This window comes from Tachypleus tridentatus, chromosome 12, assembly GCF_004210375.1.
Source record: "Tachypleus tridentatus isolate NWPU-2018 chromosome 12, ASM421037v1, whole genome shotgun sequence".
Lineage (NCBI taxonomy): Eukaryota > Metazoa > Arthropoda > Merostomata > Xiphosura > Limulidae > Tachypleus > Tachypleus tridentatus.
In genome coordinates this window covers 89,538,306-89,558,008 of record NC_134836.1, presented here as the reverse complement: position 1 = coordinate 89,558,008, position 19,703 = coordinate 89,538,306, and the positions used below count along the sequence as shown (strand labels likewise).

Here is a 19,703-nt window from a genome sequence, read left to right as displayed (position 1 = left end):
TTACATTATTTCTATGTCTCAAAATGCACGTCAGCATTCACTTGAAAAAATTTGTACATATGTTTATTTTTCAAATTTAAATGTAATTTGTGCATTTACAATGTACTAAATGGTGGTTACTTTTAAAGAACCACCACCAAACAGATTAAACGATATATATTTTATCCCACGTGTATACCTAATGTGACTATAGCTTGCACTCAGGAAAAGTCATAGGAAATCCAAAACTTGTAGAAGACTTTAAAACATTACTGTCTCAGTTTGATTTCCAAATATATACATTTATACAAAGAGAAACAAAGAAAATAATTTATAGTAAAACAAACAAGTTTGATTATAAAACTAAATGATTTTCTGAAAAACAATTCCAGTGAAGTGTGGAAACAAAAAGTTAGAAAATGTAATTTACAATCCAATGGTAGAATATTGGTCTATATACTGAGGTACATATGAAGTCTTCTCTGTAGAGTCCAGTTAAATTTTCAGCAATCAATTGCAATCTTTACCACTGCAGTTAAACCCATTTTAACAAATTTACATCATATTTTCACAATATAAGATTATAGAACAGTTCAGTCTTAAAGTACTTGTACTGCTAAGATTCATTAAAAAAAAAAAAGGCATTTAGTCTTCCTTAATCTTAACACAGACAGGTGGGAACCTTTCCTTCTTCATGTGAGAAGAAAAAACAACAACAAGGTATATCATTAACACCTTCCTTGATGACAAGAAACCCACTTGAAATAAAATTATATTTCAGAACAGCTGGTATGGATATTAATAGTTTTACTGAAAAGCAGAGAATAACTTGATGACCTAGGAAGGTTGAAACATTGTTATCTACTTTTCAGTAAGTGTTAATACCCATACCAACCATTCTGAGATACATTAACATCTTTGTTATAAGTTTCTCATAAGTTTCTCAGGTAACAGGGTATGTTTATCTAACAATATATTTTCACTGACTTCAGATGTCAGTAACAATTTTATTCCATTTTCCTCACAAACTTTTGAGCAGATCAAATAAGAATCCTCAGGCTTATTTCCTTCAACAAAAACAGCTAGTTATTGATGCCAGTTCTAGAATAAAATAATTTATGAGAACAAAACTTTTACTAAGTACAGGTTATTTAAACAATTTTCTCTCTCCACTATTTTTCTTCAGTAACATTCAGTAAGAAACTACATTTAAACCTTCTGAAGTTATTCACTAACTGTTGATTTTACTTTATTTATACTGCAAAACTCAGTTAACAGTCCTGCTAACTAGTATTATATACTTACAGAATTAAACAGACTTGTTCTATTAGTTTGTGTGTAATTAAAACAATCCTCTTATGTCTAAGTATGGATCACATAATATGTACTTATGCAGGATTGTTTACAAAGATAGTTAGTATTAACAAACCCAGAAGGAATGACAGCAAACAACTTAGCAGTATCCACTTACTTGAGAGTATAATGATAGGTGTATAAAATACTTGAATCAAACCCACTAAACCCACACTTTTATGCTGTTAGTATCTGTCTATATCCACTAATGACAAGTATGTTAAGATTTATAACAACAGGTAGACAGACAGATCGAGGGTTGTGGTAAGGGCCAATTTTGAAACATTTCATTCTAATAAGGGCAATGGAGGTTTATACTTAAGAAAATAAACATGTAAAGACACATATGACACCTATATACTATACGGGTTGTATCACAAGCCTTACTCATATGTATTCTGTGTGGATGACACCATCTATTTGAAAGTTTTTGTCCTGGACAGCTGAGGTTTGATGAGTCAGAAACAGCTGTTATATAAATAACAAGTAATATTACTAAATTTTGTGAAACCTTGAATTTTCATTTCTTTTCAAATATCTCATCTTGCCAATAAACAAAGATCTATATTATGGTTTTACATATAGAATTGTCAGAATTAGAGCTCTAATGAATATGCCAAGTGGTAAATACGATATGGATTCATGAGTAAACCTGTAAAGTATAAATTTATACATTAAAAAAGAAAACAACTTAGTTTCTTCATATTTATTCAAAATTACAGTAGAAAGCAAATTTTGAAACAAATACGATATTTTCAGACTATTACAAATAGTGTCAAGAAAAAAAAATGTTAGCTTAAATAATTCAGTGCCTTGTATAGAAATTAATGACTAGATTATTTAGGTTATATTCACATTCTGCATTAGAAGTTTAATATGGCTTATGTGTGATGGAATTGTATCACGAATGAATAACACTCAAGTACAAGTGCAACGAAATTTTTGTTTAATACCAAGCTAAACGGTATTAACTCCTGTTGAATGTTGCCACAAAAATTGTCCCTTGTGTTAAAATGAAACAGTGGCAAGATTTTATGCTTTCAGTTGAAAACAGACACTTAGCAGTTTTCCTACCATTTCCACGTACTAAAAGATGTGTACTTAATCTTTACATGACAATAATTTTAAAAACATTTAAGAATGTTATTTGATCTGCCAGCTATTTAGACATGTTGAATGAGTGAATTTGCACATCTATAATCAAAATTAAATATTACTTTCTTTGCATAATATTCATATATCTTCTACAGTCACAAATACAGTGATTTACTCTCTCATTAAGTTCCTCTCTCAAGGAAAAATATGGTGCATACAAAAATCTCAATATCAACAACTTCTGTTTAAGAAAGTAAATATTCCAATGTAGTATAAATTTTAATATTCAAATTCACCAGTTTTGTACATACAATATCACCAGAGAGCACCTAACTTTAAAGAAGGAGAAAGTACGAATAACTACTTCCAGTAAATTCAAGCCCACAACTGATTTGAAATGCTCACCACAGATGTTGTTCCATCCCCAACTTCTTCATCTTGAAGTTGTGCAAGTTCCACTAGGACTTTAGCAGCTGGATGTTCCACCTCGAGAAGCTTTAATATAGTTGCCCCATCATTTGTTACTGTGACATCCTAGTAATTAAATATACGTATAAACACTTTCTTACTTAGCACCACAAAAATAACTTAGCTTAAAAATTTCTATAACAACCAGGTTAAAATTATCAGTTTAAAACACAAATAAATATACTTTTAATAATTTTAATGAGAGAGTGAAAAACTTTCTTTCATTTGACATGAGCTTTTTAATCATTTTTCACACTGGTACTGCTTTCAATTTGTTTTTACTTTTTCTAATTTAGTGAAATATTACATACATATAATATATGAAAACATTTCATTGGTATAATTTCAAAATTATTTTAATGATAGATTATAATTAAGACGTAAATACTTAATAAACTTGTTAGACCTAAAGCCGACAAGGGTTCAGTTTCTGCAAAATAAGACACAGTGAGTGTGTTTGCAACAAGGAAGAAAATTCAATAAGAAATAAAATGAAAGTGCAAATACAGTGTTTGAAGGAAAGCACAGCACAATTATAAACCATATCTGACAAAATCAGGAAGACACTATACGATTTAAAATTAAAGAAGATTATAGATATAGCAAACAGATTTCCAGCTTATAAAATAACATGGTAACTAAATTTCATCCAAGAAATAAATTCAGTAAAATCTAAACACGAGCACACAATTTAAATAGTTGAATATCTGTACTTATGGTCAGGTATCAACCATTATTGTGTTATTGTTCCTCCTATCCACAAATAGATTGGTATTAAAGTCTTTTTTTGTTTATTATGCTCTAGAATTTTAACTTTTGTGGGTCTTTCTGTTGCTTCAATATATTTCACCAACTTGCAACATATATTGACAATGTCGTTGCCAGTACACTGGAGAAACAAAAAAACAGCAAAAGTCAAAAGCCAGGAGCATAATCAATACAAAACCCTTTATAACAATTATCTTTCTGAATTAGCACATAATTCAAGAACAAAACAAACTGAAAAAAATAGTAAAGTAATAGAATATGAACAATACACATACACAAAATAAAAGCTTTCTTCTAACTAATAACACCAATCAACCTGACTTAGAAATCAGCAAACCTTAATACCCATTGAGCAAGTTCAAATGAATTAACTGATCGGAGCCCTAATTGGAAAGATTTTTGATGTGAAAAAAACCTCCTAGTCCTTGCAAGAAAACCAAAGTTAATTTCCAGCCATTACATCAGATATAATTTATTTCAGGACTTTCTTGAAGGTGGCAGCAAATTAGCAATCAAAACTTAAAATAAAAATTAATTATTTACTACACAGATATAATAATAATAATTAGATTTAGGTAACTATACAAGTTAATAATCATGACATATTTTTCAAATATGGAAAACATTTGTTAAAGAACTGATGTTTTGATTGTATTTATTCAAGTCTGAAGCAATCAGAATTCTTCTTCTTGACTGTTTTCAAATTTTACAGTAAAATGTCATTTTAACTTGTAATAATAGATGGCAGTAGTCAGATATTAATTATTAGTTAAAATGAAGTAGTAACTGGTAAATTGAGAAAATATTAATAGGATTTTGAATTTTCTTCCTCAAAGATATAATACTAGAAGATATGTAAAAAAAACAACATGCAAGTTACATATTAATACAACTATATATTGATAGATGGATAAAACAAGAACCAAAATTATAGGTTTTAGATATAAATCAAACTTGAATATGGGACTTCATATACAACTTTCATCCAAGTTTCCCTGTCTTTATAGCACACCATATTGAGGTTTAATCATGTAAGGTCAGTGATTATGCTACTGGTGTAGAAAGTGGTCAGACAGTTGCAAGAATCTGTGTGACAATGTCCAATTTACAAAACAAATTTGGAAAAAGTTGCTGAATGCATGAAAAGACATGAACATCAACATTCTGGTTTACAATTCTTTCAGTTGATAAGTGTTAAATCCACACATTAGTACATTTACACACCTTTGATATTGTCTACACGATAACTTATGTGAAAACCTAAGTTGCTGTCAGCAAACAAACCCAAAATGAATTTCACACAAGCCATTTGTTAACAAAACATTTTTCTTCCCTATAAAAGCAAACAGTGAAGGTAGGCCAAACAAGATGTAGTATACTATAACGATATTTGGAAATTAAGGTAAAAATACATAAAATGTTTAAAATTAAGACCCCCAAGGAAGACTGAAGCATTTAGTTCAAACTTACTGTCAGTCACCTGAAGTTGGACTTGAGAAGTACGAAAGGCCCCAGCACAAAGCTAAAGCCCCTGATGGTGGATAGGATCCAACATTTTTAGAGCTGAGGTTCTAGCAGAACCATAAACCCATTGTCAAGTTTGGATCAGATAAAAACACAATAAATTTTAAGTAGGGAGTATTGATCTGCTCCCCAAGAGGTGGAAGAGAAGACATGGAGGATGTTCAGTGGTCTTATAGGTCATTCCATGTCAAATCATCCAGGGGGCTGCAGGTTACCCCCACAGAATGCCTTGAAAAAATTCACATGTGCTCATCTACCCATATAATGAAAAACTGCCAAAGATTAGATCAATATCTTATAGTTTCTGATTTACAGCCTTGTAAAATTCAAATAATTTTTTTTATTCTTATTTTTTGGACATCTTTGACTGCTTAAAGCTGCAAGAGTAATGGTGGTAGAAGGCTGAAATTTGCTACACTGACTAAATTAATCCCATAGAATTCAAAAATGGTCACAAACCAAGTTTATCTCTTAGGATTTTCATAGTAAAGCTGTAAAATCACCTGAAAATTCAAAATCATAAAAAACATTGGTTTATGTAAGAAGCTATAGCTCTAAGAGTTAATATCATACAAAGCTGATTTTTTTTCTAATTTCCTATAACATATCAGTTGATAAATCAGCAATTGTTATGATTAAAAGTCTATTAGATCTCCTGTAAAAAATTTAGTTGCATGCAACTTTTTATGATTAAGCTAAAAATAGCCCTACTTCAGGCCACAGTTTGACCGTGTCACTAGTTATTCAGCCTTTTCAGATTTTTACCATATATTCTTACATCTCTGAATATGATCTACATATAAAATCAGGATGGTGTTCAACTTACTTTTTGAGTTATAATTTTTTTAAAGGATCCTCTGACCATACATTGTTTATTTTAAATTCCACTTAGGTGTTTTACTGTGTGCAGATATGTTTATACAATTTTGAAAAATACTTGTCAAAATTTTATGAATCCCACTGAAATATTCTAACCAGCCTTTCACAATGTTAGATAATGAAGTTGGTAAGAAACAAGAAAGAATTAATTCATTTCTGAACAAGTTTATTGGCATGACTAGTTAGATCACATGGCAATGCAAATATATTGTGTATGCATTACAGTTATGCAGATATGGCTGAGTTTAAGATTCATAATATAATAAATGCAAAGGTATATCAGACACAAAAAACACAGTGCTACAACAGGGGATAACTGAGAAAGATTAGTCACACCAAACTGCAATAATCATGACAATGAAATGTTTCAAAAACTGCTTTGGTGATAAATTAGCCTTAACAACATCAAATAACATTGCTTTTTTCAGACAGCTTGAATAAATTTCTGAAATTCAAGTTTGATTATGTTAAGCTCACTTTGACTTAGAACATAGTAGCAAGCACTACTGCGTTGCATGGTTGCATGTCTTATTAGACAAAGAATATGTTGGAAAGGAATCAGCTTTCATCTTTACGTGAAGTTGTATACCATGAGAACAGTTTGTTTCTTGATTTCTTCATAAACAACACCAACACATCAGAATGTTCATCTGATCTATCTTTTATGTTTCCCACACACCATTCATGATCATATGTATATACATGCCACATATTTCCTTGGCTGATAATTGTCACTGCTATCATTAGACCCTATTTGAGCTGCTACTACCAACAGTTACCTGTGTATACATCATCATCTGATAGCCTTCTCATATACAATTTGTTGGTAGAGTGGGGAATAAAGCTATGATGTGACCTAATACCTGCCACAGTTTTGCATTTGTCATAGCACTCAAGTAGATCAAACTTTATACAATTCTGCAGGACTGATTCCTGATTGACAAGAAAGAATTGAATGCCCTGAATGTGGTCCTTTGCCAAATGGCACATATCAGAGACACTTATCATTTGATAATTTATTATTTTTCACAACCTTCATTTTTTGAAGATCATGTTCAGAGATGCAAGAATATATGGTAAAGGCTAATTAGAATATTTCAATGGAATTCACAAATTATTTCAAAATTGTATGGATATATCTGCACACAACAACACACTTGAACTGATTTTTTTATTCAAGTAAACAATGTATGGTCAGAGGATACTTTAAAAAAATTATAACTCAAAAAGTAGGTTGAACACCATCCTGTTTTTTTGTAGATCATATTCAGAGATGTATGAATATATGGTAAACATCTGAAAAGGCTGAATAACTGTTGACATGGTCAAACTGTGGCCTGAAGTAGGGCTATTTTTAGCAAAATCATAAAAAGTTGCATGCAACTAAATTTTTTTACAGGAGATCTAATAGACTTTTAATCATAACAATTGCTGATTTATCAACTGATATGTTATAGGAAATTTAAAAACAAAATTCAGCTTTGTATCATATTAAGTCTTAGACCTATGGCTTATTAAATAAACCAATGTTTTTAACAATTTTGGGTTTTCAGGTGATTTTACAGCCTCACTATGAAAATCTTAAGAGAGATAAACTTGGTTTGAGACCATTTTTGAATTCTGCAAGATTAATTCAGTCAGTGTAGCAAATTCCAGCCTTCTACCACCATTACTCTTGCAGCTTTAAGCAGCCAAAGTTGCCCAAAAATGAAATCGCCAAATATAAAGGAAAATTAATTAAATTTTACAGGGCTGTAAATAAGAAACTATATCTAATTTTTTGCAATTTTTCATTATATGGGTATATGAGCACATGTGAATTTTTTCAAGGCATTCTGATGGGGTCACTTGGAAAATTTTCCAAAATTTGGATTTGACATGGAATGACCCTTATACATTTGACATGAAGTTGCTTGATATGGGAAAAAGTTTAATTTACAGTCAAATATAAGACCGAAGAACTTTACTTCAGGGATGACAGGAAGTACAACATCACCAATACGAAGTTCTGGAACTGGATAAATATCCTGTTAGCAGTACAAATGTGCATAAATAGTTTTAGTGAGAGAAAGTGAAAACCATTTGCTGTGGTCCACTTAAGTATATGACTGATTGCAGTTTGTAGCTGCCACTCAATAAACTTCATATTTGATGACTGACATGAAATGTGAAAGTCACCAACGAAAAGACCATTTGCAACTGTAGGGGGTAGCTGTTCACTGACAGCATTAATCTTTATAATGAAAAGTGCGACACTCAGAACACAGTCCTGAGGGACTTCAAGTTCCTGTGGGAAAAACCTGGAAAAACCCACATGGACCTGGAATTGGGAGTTCATTAAAAAAAGGCTTAATAAAAAGTGGCAAATTGCCACTCAATCCATACGAGTGAAAGTCTCGCAAGATGCCATATCTCCATGTTGTGGCATAAGCTTTCTCTAAATAAATAAAACAGAAACAAGATGTTATCGCTTCAAAAAGGCTTCTCAAGCTCATGTTTCAAAGCAAATTTAGTGGTCTATCATGGAGCATTGTCTTCGGAACTCACACTGAGTGGGTGAGAGAAAGTTGTTTGATTCAAGGAACCAAACAAGACAAGCATTAATCATCCTCTCCTAGGTCTAACTGAGACAACTTGTCAAAGCAATGGGATGGTAATTCAAAGAATCTTTGGATCCTTCCCAGGTTTAAGAACAGGGAGTATAATAGCTTGGCATCATGCATCAGGAAAGACATTCTCCTGCCATATCTAGTTGAAGACAGCCAGGAGAATAGTAAGCGAGGCAGGAGAAAGGTGGTGTAGCATCTCATAATGTATATCATCAGGTCCAACTGATGTATTGCTAGATCAATGAAGCACAAGTTTAAGTTCCACCAGTGTTAGAGAGCAATTGTTGTCATAGGGATGATCAGTCAAAAAGGAAAGAGGCAGATGTTCAACTTGTGTTTTAATAGCAAGAAGGAAGGGGATGTGTTTGAAGAGCTACAGACATGAGAGAAACATTCACCAAAAGTATTGGCAATGCTCTGAGCATCAGCAACTTCATGGCCATTGAATATTAAGATAGAGAGAGGGCAGAAGTATATCATCCACTCACCTTCCAGATCTTGTCCCATATTACTTTTGAACTAGTGGTTGAAGAAATACTGGAGGTATATTTAATCCAAGATTCCCTCCGGCTTTGATGTCTAACTTGCCAAGCCTGTGCACAGGCTTGCTGAAATGCAATGCAGTTTGTAAGTGTGGGATATCTACGAAATTTATCCCAAGCACGTTTCTGAGCTTTTTGTATTATAGAACAAGCAGAATTCCACTAAGGGTGGGGATGCCATGACAAAGATGTTGAGGTTTTGGAGATACACTGAGCAGCTGCTTGGACAATACAGTTAGTTACTGCTGCTACACAATCATCTATTGATGAATTAGATAAGATGGCACAATCAAATTCTGAGAGAGCAGTGAAAGAGGGCCAGTTGGCCTGGTCCAACTTACACTGAGGCACACAGGTCAGGTAGCACTGACCACAACCAACCTCTCTTAAAATGACAGGAAAATTATCACTACACCATGGTGAGCAGATAGAAAGATCTATAGCAGTAAATGACTGACTAGGTGCATGAAAATAAGTGCGAGAGCCAATATTGAATAGAAACAGGTTGTGATTCAGGAACATGTGCTCTATAGCACGACCCTTCACATCAATACAAGAACCACCCCAAGTGGATTATGCCCATTAAGATCCCCCAAAATTAAAAAGGGGGTTGGCAGCTGCTCAATGAGGGCATCTAGGTCTGAGGAATAATTTTTTCCAGGAGTAAGGTACAGAGAGCAAACAGTGATGGTACGACCCTAGGAGATACAGATGGCTACAGCCTCCAAGGGCGTACTGAATGAGAAAGACCAGGTAGGCACATGTTGATCAACCAGCAGTTCCACTCGCTCATGTCCTTGTCCTACACATGACCTGGTCATTTCAGTATAAGGAGTATTGTCGAGTTGTGACTGTATTAGTAGGTTTTAAAAATGTTTCCTGTAAATAAAGAAAGACATTTGGGATGATAAAAGTCAATCAAATCCTTGATGTCATTCACATTTGATTGAAAACCTCGACAGTTCCATTGGATTAGCATGGCCATTTTTCTTTATTTTGGAGGAGAATAAAGTATGGAGACCTTCTGCTTGCAACAACGCTTTTCTTCTTTACTGGATGTGGATCGGTCACTCTCTAGTGAACCTGCTCTGGATCAAGTAGGCAGGTCAAAGTTTGTAGACATACATTCCAGTGATTGAGGACATGAACAAATGGGATGTTTAATTTTTGGGGTGTCAAGAGAGAAAGACCCCATGGAAACACCTGGGCTTGAACAACGTGAAGTTGGGCAATGACTGGAAGATGTGGTAGGGACAGAAATAGAAGTAGATACTGATTCATTAAAGTCATTGATTTTCGAGGATATTAGATTAAGACGCACTGTTAAGAATACTGTAGGAAACACGGAAAAGTCTGTCTGAACTCCTACTGTAGTAGTGAAATAGATTACAGCAGCACAAGTCCAAGATGGAACTGGGAATAGTAATTTCCAAGCCTATGGACAAGTAATATTATGAACTATCTTGAGACATTGTACTTCTTTCTCTTCCATCCATTTAGGGCAAGAAATAAAATAGGAAGGATGTGGACCATTACAGTTAACACAATGCAGTTCTAGTTGGCATTCAAAAGCATCAGTCTTTACTAGCACAATGGGCACATGTTAAAGAACCATGGCAAGATGTTCTCAAGTAACCAAATCGTTGACAACGAAAATATCTAACATGGTTAAGAATATAAGGTTGTACCTTACAATTCAGATATCCTGCCTTGATTGTGGTAGGAGGACGTGATGTTGTAAATGTAAATATTAGAACATTTGTCAGCTACATAATCCCGTCTCTGCAAGTAAAAATTCGGCGCTTGGCTGGTGAAACCTGCAAGGATCTCAGACTTTGGAATAGTCTTTAAATCCTTCTCAACTATAACACCTCTGGAAGAATTCAAAGGAGAATGAGGTATAACCTCAATGGGTATATCCCCAATGGCCTTTGACTCCAAGAGGAGTTTGGAATGTTGTAATGAAGCTGTTTGCACTAAAATGTCCCCAAAATGTGTATTTTATTTATTTATTTTACCAATTTAGGTGAGCCAGCAAGCCCTTCTAAACAAAAATGGAGACATCTGCCCTAAGAGTTTTCAGTTAAAGAATGTATAATTAAAACTTGTGGGGCAGATTCAAGTTCTCAGTTTGATCGTACAGAGTCATCAATGCATGGTCGTTTGCCAGTAGTCAGATTTTTCTCTATGCTGTCATGTTTCCCCCCCCCCATTTGATGGTTATCAATAATAAAAAAAATAATATTTCGGTGCCCACTGACCCCACCCATCATGAAGCCCTACGAGGGGACATACTACAGTGCCATATAAAGTCACTGCAGTAACACCAGGGTTTTGTGGGCACTATACCCAAACACCAGTATCAGATAATGTCCACTATACCTGTTGAGGACATCCTACGCTGGCACTCAGTTTAATCTGGCCGAAATGGACTAGCCCATTGATCTTGGAGGAACCACCCCAAGACTGCCCATCTACAGGAATTCAAGGTCAAAGTGGTGTGTTGGAGTTGGACCCCTCAACCACCAGGATCCTCTCTTCCCCTTCACAGGTCATCATGCACAGCAAACATGCAGGTGGATGTTTAGATACCAGAGGAGGTAAACTGAAAGTACAGAACCTTCTCTGGGAGGTTCTCTCATCACGTACATGAATCCACATTAAGGGGCAAACAGTGAAGAGCAAGTTAATTGTTTTTAAAGTTCTAAAAATTAAGCAAAAAACAACTGTAGAATATGATGAAATTTTGCTTTTCAACAAATGTGTCTTAAACAATGAATCATTATTACCTGTGCTAAACCTGATCTTATTCCCACAACTGTGTGTTGTCAAGAGACTTTGAATGTACTGCAAATTTAATGTTGTAACAATTAACTATAATAACTAAGTTATACTTTTCCCATTCTATATTATCATTACTTAACTGTTATACCCAACTTTTCTTTATTTTCAATCTGCAAATGTTTTATAGATTAGGTTTTCAGAAAGATTAGACACTTGACAGTTTAAAAATGTTAATACTTATGGGCTACAACAACAACAGTAACTAGCAGGATTTCAATAAAAGTGATTATCAAATATAATACATTAATTAATTAGACTAAAAATTTATCAGTGTGCATTATCCTGAAATTACGTGCTGCCAAGTATTTAGTTTTCAGCATCATTCCTAGTACCTTATACAAACAATCAACACAAACAAGTGACAACCAATATTTTTCCAGTACAATAGTATTCAAACCATTTCATTGAGCTTGGAGACAAATCTATTGCATAAACTAATTACTACTCATTCTCCAAGTATTAAAATTGTTAAACTGCCCAGTATTTAATAATTGAAAGGGTTTCCTTGGCTACCAGGTACCTTGCCACTGTATTACTTTTCAGAAAACTCATACATTTTTAACCACTACTTTTGAATAATGTTTTTTTTTCTATAACTATTTCTCATTTTACAAATTAAGAACAGAAGAAATTCAGACAAACTCATTTAAGGTGAATAGCTTATACTATATGTATTTTTAAATCACATGGAATACACTGATACTTAAATTAAACTGATCAACAATATCCTTAAATGAATAAAATTAACAAAGTTGTAATCTAAATTAGAAAGATATCCTACCCCTACATCATCTACAAGCATTTTGTCCAATCCAACTGGCCCTAGTGAGCTCTTTACTATGTTTGATATGGAACATGCTGCCATCACTAAAAAAAACAAAAATATATTGTAATACCATTGAATCATCCATACCAGTTAAAACTACAGACATTAAGTGATTAAATTACCTAATAAGTAAAGTACCATAATCATAAATTTTAGGATAAACTTAATTCGCTATAAATTGATTTTTAAAAAAGCACCAGTTTATAAAATATTTACCACACTAAATGTACAAGACTAAAAAAAATCAATGAAAATGCAGAAAACCACCAGCACCTACTGCTAGCTCTTACTCGGCCACTGTTAGAGCGCTCCTGCAGACCCAATGCTTGCCGCTAGCTCTTACTCGGCCACTGTTAGAGCGCTCCTGCAGACCAAATGCTTGCCGCTAGCTCTTACTCGGCCACTGTTAGAGCGCTCCTGCAGACCCAATGTTTGTCGCTAGCTCTTAATTGGCCACTATTTGTGCACTCCTGCAGACCCAATGTTTGTCGCTAGCTCTTACTTGGCCACTGTTAGAGCACTCCTGCAGACCCAATATTTGCTGCAATAGAATACAAACTATGAACCCTCAAGTCCATACTACTGGCATTGAGTTTTCCAATCAAAGTACAAATGTTTCTACAATTTTTCATTAATTCTGATAATTTTCCTATAGAAGGATCAAAATAGCATTCTAATTCATTATTAGTTCAACTGAATGAACTGTTATATACTTCTGTTGTAATCCACTTTAGTTCTCATCACGTAATTTCAGTATTTTGATATTTGGAGTGTAGGAGATCCAGATTTTGACAAGTTTTCAAAGCATTGGAAAAAGAAAGTCCTCATTAATTCATTTTAGAAATAAAATAACTGAATACAATAACCAAGTTTTATTTTTACCAACTTTCAGCTTTTCAAAGGAAGTTTTGAAACAAACAGAATGAAATTTTTTCTTGATATATATAGTATGTACTGTTATTGTTAGTCTATGGTAAACTGTAACTTATGTAAACTTATTTTAATGATGCAAAATTTATATATCTTCACTAATAAACTTTTTAAAGTGAGAAGGCCAGCATAAACATGGGAAATAAATAATATGTCATGGTTTAGAATGATCTTGGAGTTCATAGCAGACAGACAAATTAAATGCATTGTTTTCATCATAACTTTTTAATTTTAGTTGGCTTTAGAACATTATATTTGCCAATGATCAATAATGAGGTCTGATCGTCACATTATTTTCGTCAGTCAAAAGAAATGGCCTACTATCACAAGATTTAACATTCTTTTAAGAAAGTAGCTTTTTCTGACAAGAAAACAAATGTCAAATTGTATTTATTTGGATAAAGATCAATACTAAGACTAAACAACTTTAATGTTCATAAATTAGTTTATGTTTCTGTTCAATTAAGTTCTTTCATAATGTGCAGCAAAGCCATATTACAAATAAACAAACCCATAAACAAACAAAAACAAATCCAGTCATAAAATGGTCTTAATTGTTTGATTAAAACATGTTTTTAAAATCACATTAAAATAAAAACATGTCTTTTTGTACCATATATTGTAATAGCTGTTACACAAAAATAAACTACTCAGGTTTATTACCAACTCAACGGATTACATGAGATCAATTTACCATACTACATAAAATCCCCGAGTTCCACGTGCATCCAGGTTATGATGTAAACAAAAAACTAAATTTCTATGAAACAGATTTTAAAAGGCACAATAAATCCTTACTTATGAGACCAGTACATATTCACTCTCATAATCATTTCTTTTGATATTAATTATTATAAGCTAGACTGCTCAGCATTTAATCTTAAAAGATCAATTTTATTAACAAGCAAAGCAGATTTGGGGCTTAATACTGGTAATACTCAGACATGCAATAAATTAATTTAATTTTTTTTTAATTTAGTTTCATTTTCTTAAAGAAGTTTCAATAAGAAATGTCATCCTTAAAGTAGTATTTCCATGAAACCTTTCAATAATAAGAGTGACATCCTAATTATGTCTCCCTAAACAATTAGAAGTTATCTTGATTAAGTGATATAAATGAACATCAATTTTCTATAAAGCATGTTTTAAATGTGTACATTCTCTTCCATAACATGTTTTATCCCATTACCAACTCAAACTTACTTGGCTTTTAAAACTAAAACTGTTCCTAACCCTCACATGTAGGTAAAAATTTTAGTTGTTTTATCACTATCAGCATTATAATAGTACCACCTAACAACTGGTCAGGGTCCTACACCTACATTATCCTATATTAATCCCTTGGTAGTTGGAAGAAAAGTTGCAATTAGAAGTATACAAAGCACCAAGGCCAAACACATTTCTCCCATGTTTTAAAGATCACATATGCATTTTTATTTTTGATAGGTCAGTAAAGAGTATATAAATGCCTGATGATTGGAAAGTTCCTTATGTCGGTCTGTAAATTATACAGTGCAGTAGTGGGAAGAATTCTAGGATCTGATAAAATAAACTTTTCAAAAACATTTAGTGAAATATATTGTAATGAAAATCCAACACGGGTTCACCAAAAGGTAATTCTCTCTTACTCATCTATTATCTTCTTTGAGAGCATTGCTATTCAGAGAAAGAAAAAAAGTTATGAACTTTGTGTACTTAGATTTTCAAAACCTTTCTCATAAGATACAGCACAAAAGATTAGCTACAAAAATCACAGGGTTAGGAAATGGAGTCATTCATTAAACTGTAGGGTAGCTGAGTAAAACAAAACACTATTATTAGGGATGTCCAGTTGATCTGGACCATTTTTACTTGTGTACAAAGGTCAGTACTTTGTAACTGACCTTTAGGTTTACATTAATGATATTCACAGGGGCAAGCTTACTAAATTCATAAAGTTTGCCAATGACATCTCTTCATTATATTTAGATGTACTGAAAGACATAACAGGATGTCTCAAATCAATTGAAAAGATTAATACATACTTGACAAATTACTTTCAACAAAAGTACAAAACAATGCATTTCAGTTTTCACAATTTGGACCAAACATTTAATACAGACAGGCACTAACTTAATAGCATAATTGAGAAAAGATACTTGGCACAGAGATGGCCAAGTTACTCAAGCTATTAAAGCAGTGCTTTGTTGCTATTAATAAAAACAAAATTTTAGTGTATTTCTATACGTGCTGATGACAAGGGAGGTTGTTATTTAGAGTTAATAATTCAAGCCACTTGTGTAATAAAAACTAATCATTTACTAGTAAAATTATCATTTTTAATGCCCAATTTAAAAAAAAACTTTATTCCAAGACCATTAAAGGTCTCAAAGCAGACATGACATGTTTATCTCTTCATCCTCATAAGTGTAAAATCAAAATATGGTTACAAGCCATTTATACTAGAACAATTATTCAAGTGACTCATATTACTAACCTTACAAATAGCAAAACCTAAATACTGTCATATAATCTGTATACTTTCTGAACTGCCAGTCCTTCACCCTCATTCAAGACAAGTATTTTCGACAATGTATATTTTATATATATATTCTGTGTTTTTTTTGTCACATCACTTAGCTGAGCTAACACAACATTTTGACCCCACAGAATGATGTGATCGGTATCACTTGCATGCTCGGTCAAAACAGAATTTTCACTTATTACTTTTAACACTTCTCTTGCTTTTGTTTAAGTTGAAATATCTTTTACTTTGATTATTGTGTACACAAATGTATTCACATTAAATTTTGTAGCTAATCATTTCTCCTCCCATTACAATTTTAGTTTTATTCAATATTTACTTAATTTTATTCAAAGGTTTATAAAATTTTGCTTTCATTTGTTAAATTTCCGAAATCGTATTTCAAGAAACATAATACTCTGTTTGGATTAATTGTGAAGCTACACAGTAAGCTCTCCAAACTGTGGTCAATGCAAGGATTGAAACCCATATTTTAGCATTATAATCAGTCAAGTTTATCTCTAAATTACCATGGATGAAACACAATACTAACATCCTTTCACCATTTACCATGGCATACTTCCTATGATAAAAAACAACTAATTTTCTGTCCATTATTATATTCTTCCCCAAATTAACAGACAACTAGTTGCATGCAAGTTTTTGAAAGCAAGCTTTATATAAGAAAATATATCTTGTCTCTTCAAGAACAAAATTAAACACCTTTTCAAATAACTATAAAAATTCTGAAATATGAAAATGCATTTCTAAAAACCATCCTTTGATTTGTTCTTCTATTTAATACTTAATAAATTCAAACAATAAAAAAATATTTCATGGCTTATAAAATACTACACATCAACAGTTTAAAAAACAAAACAAAAAAAGAGAGACAACAAGTCAAACTACGAGAACAAAAGGATGTACCTTGGACCTCACAGTCTAATGAATCACTTGAAACTTACTGTTTAAAATTGATGTTGTTCTAATAGTAAATTTGTTATATACAAGTATTTCTTGTATTATAGAAGGAATGGTGAAATAAATAGTGTTATTTAGTTAGAAATAAGCAAGATTTTTTTATTACTACAGATGTATATTCTCAATTTCAGCAGACTATCAAACAGTAAATCTGAACTGCACTAACTTGCAAGATAAACATGCCTAAATCTTAAGGTCTCAAGACTTAAATACTACATAAGCACTTTTCATGATGATGAGAAACCTACTTGAAGTAAAAATGTATCTCAAGACAGCTGATAGGGGTATTAAAATTTTTATTATTAGCATTATTCTTAAACCTTAAGGCTTAAGAAACTTTCAAGTTTAAAATATTTCAAAAATACCAATTACAGGCTTTACCATAATAGATTACACTATTTAGTTTTACGACTAAGTTTCTTTAGACAAAGGAGCTTACTGTATTTACTGGATGGTGTTTTTTCCTCAAATTAATTTGTAATAATAAAACTGTGCAGTTTTAGCTTTAGACCAGAATAATTTTACTATTTTTATATATAATTTCTTATTTAAAGGCCATCATTCCGTTACTACCAAGGACGAGTATCACAGAATACTGGTTGCCATCGAACGAGACTGAATTTAGACAGTTACTTCTAGATGTGAAACTAAATTTTGTATCATATAATAATTAAACATTATCGAAACAATATTACATCAGTTTTCTTCATGGCCCATTCCGCCTATCTCTAAACTTATCAATCTGAAAGTGAAAGAGGTTTCCCGACTTCGTTATCAAAGTTGTAAGTTAAATCCCACCTCACACGATAAATCAAACTCAAAGTTTAATTTAATAATAAACTCAGTTATATTAGTAATGCCATCTTTCCGTAACTACAATATGAAATTCGACAATAATGATAAATAAAATATTTCACCATTTTGAGTTCTGACAGATTCGCCTGAAGTTTTCGTACCACCGACACTCAACACACTCTCAACAACAGACATCTTGGACCCTATAAACAACTAGGAAATTAACTCAACATCTGTTATATACGTTAAAAAATTAGCCGGTATTCTCAATTCAGAGATGGCGCTATTACAAGTAATTACGATTCGATTGCTTCAGAGTTGTAAAAATCTCAGACATCCATTTCTTTACTCACGTAATCACACTAAAAGCAATTTGATATGATTTGTGTTACGTCTTTGCATTTTTTCACAATAAATTATAAATACTGTATTCTAAATACGTCTATTAGAGTAAGTCGTCGTAAGTAGATAAGTAGAAAAATTTAATACCCTAACCTTTTATAAATTACAAAAATAAGAATTAGACGACACGGTTGTCAGGATGATTTTTTTTACTATTTTTTATATGAGACGATCGTTGCAAAATATATTTATTCCATCAACAGCAATATCGTTCCCTGGTATGAAAACATGGTGGACATAACAGAATATAGCTATACTCTCAAACAAAAAAAACGGCTCACAAGTGACTTTGCAGTAAGTTTACAGGCTTACGACGCTAAAAATCAAGTTCAAATACCTATCACGGGCAACACACAGATAGTTCATTGTGTAGCATAATATTTAACATGAACCAATCAATTAAATCTATTACTAGCACTCATAAGTGAAAATGAAGAATCTATGGAGCAACAGAGCTTTTCCTTAAGATGAAATGGGAGTTGCAAGGGCATGCACAGTCGCAAGCAATGTGAAATCTCACAGTACACGTTAGCGAATCTCTGTACCTCATTTTTCTGTGAACCCAGGATCAGGATATAACATTTAGCTAAGTATTGGACTCCGAGTACTTACCCATTCATTGGTATTCCATCATGCATAACTTTCTATATGGACAGTGGCGGCGTCAAGGGGGGGTGTGACTTCAGCTGTCTGTGAGAGAAGTTTCTCATGTCTGAAGCTTCTCAAGACATACTTGCGCAACAGCAGTGGTAACAACCGCACCAGCAACCTTGCTGTCATATCAGTAAACTTCAGGAGGGCAAAACAACTCGATATTGATACTGTTATAGACACATTTGCTGCCAATTACCAGAACAGGCGCACTGTTTTGAAGTAATATTGACTATAAACACAATATGATGAAAGATAGTTAGCCTGATAGTGACCTTACTATTCCTCAGAGTGTATTAACTTCACATGGGATAATTCGTTTCTGCTATGTAAACTATGTCTTTATGTTATATTTCTTTTGATTTGTAGCTTTACTCTTAATGGTATATTAAATGTTCAGTCTAAGCTAATCTTGATTTTCTTTATTCTTATGTATTACCTTGGGTGGAATTTAGGTAAGCTTCCTCTTTTACATACACGCATATTTTTATAAACAAATTATTTCTAATTTGTAATAATGAATTGTTAATCAGAGAATGAGTTTCAAATGAAAA

The 19,703-nt window shown here is 32.7% G+C and overlaps 1 protein-coding gene across 1 annotated transcript in view; it reads right to left on the bottom strand.

The window, feature by feature from the left end:
* Positions 1-18,375, bottom strand: part of LOC143233953 (T-complex protein 1 subunit alpha-like) — a 36,468-nt gene extending 18,093 nt beyond the window's left edge. Inside the window, exons 1-3 of the mRNA XM_076470884.1 lie at positions 18,219-18,375; positions 12,843-12,928; positions 2,833-2,961 (exon numbers count right to left, since the gene is read on the bottom strand). Of these exons, the coding sequence (XP_076326999.1) occupies positions 2,833-2,961; positions 12,843-12,928; positions 18,219-18,291 (288 nt within the window). The 5' untranslated portion in view covers positions 18,292-18,375. The remainder of the gene's footprint in view (positions 1-2,832; positions 2,962-12,842; positions 12,929-18,218) is intronic.
* Between the last annotated feature and the right edge of the window lie 1,328 nt (positions 18,376-19,703).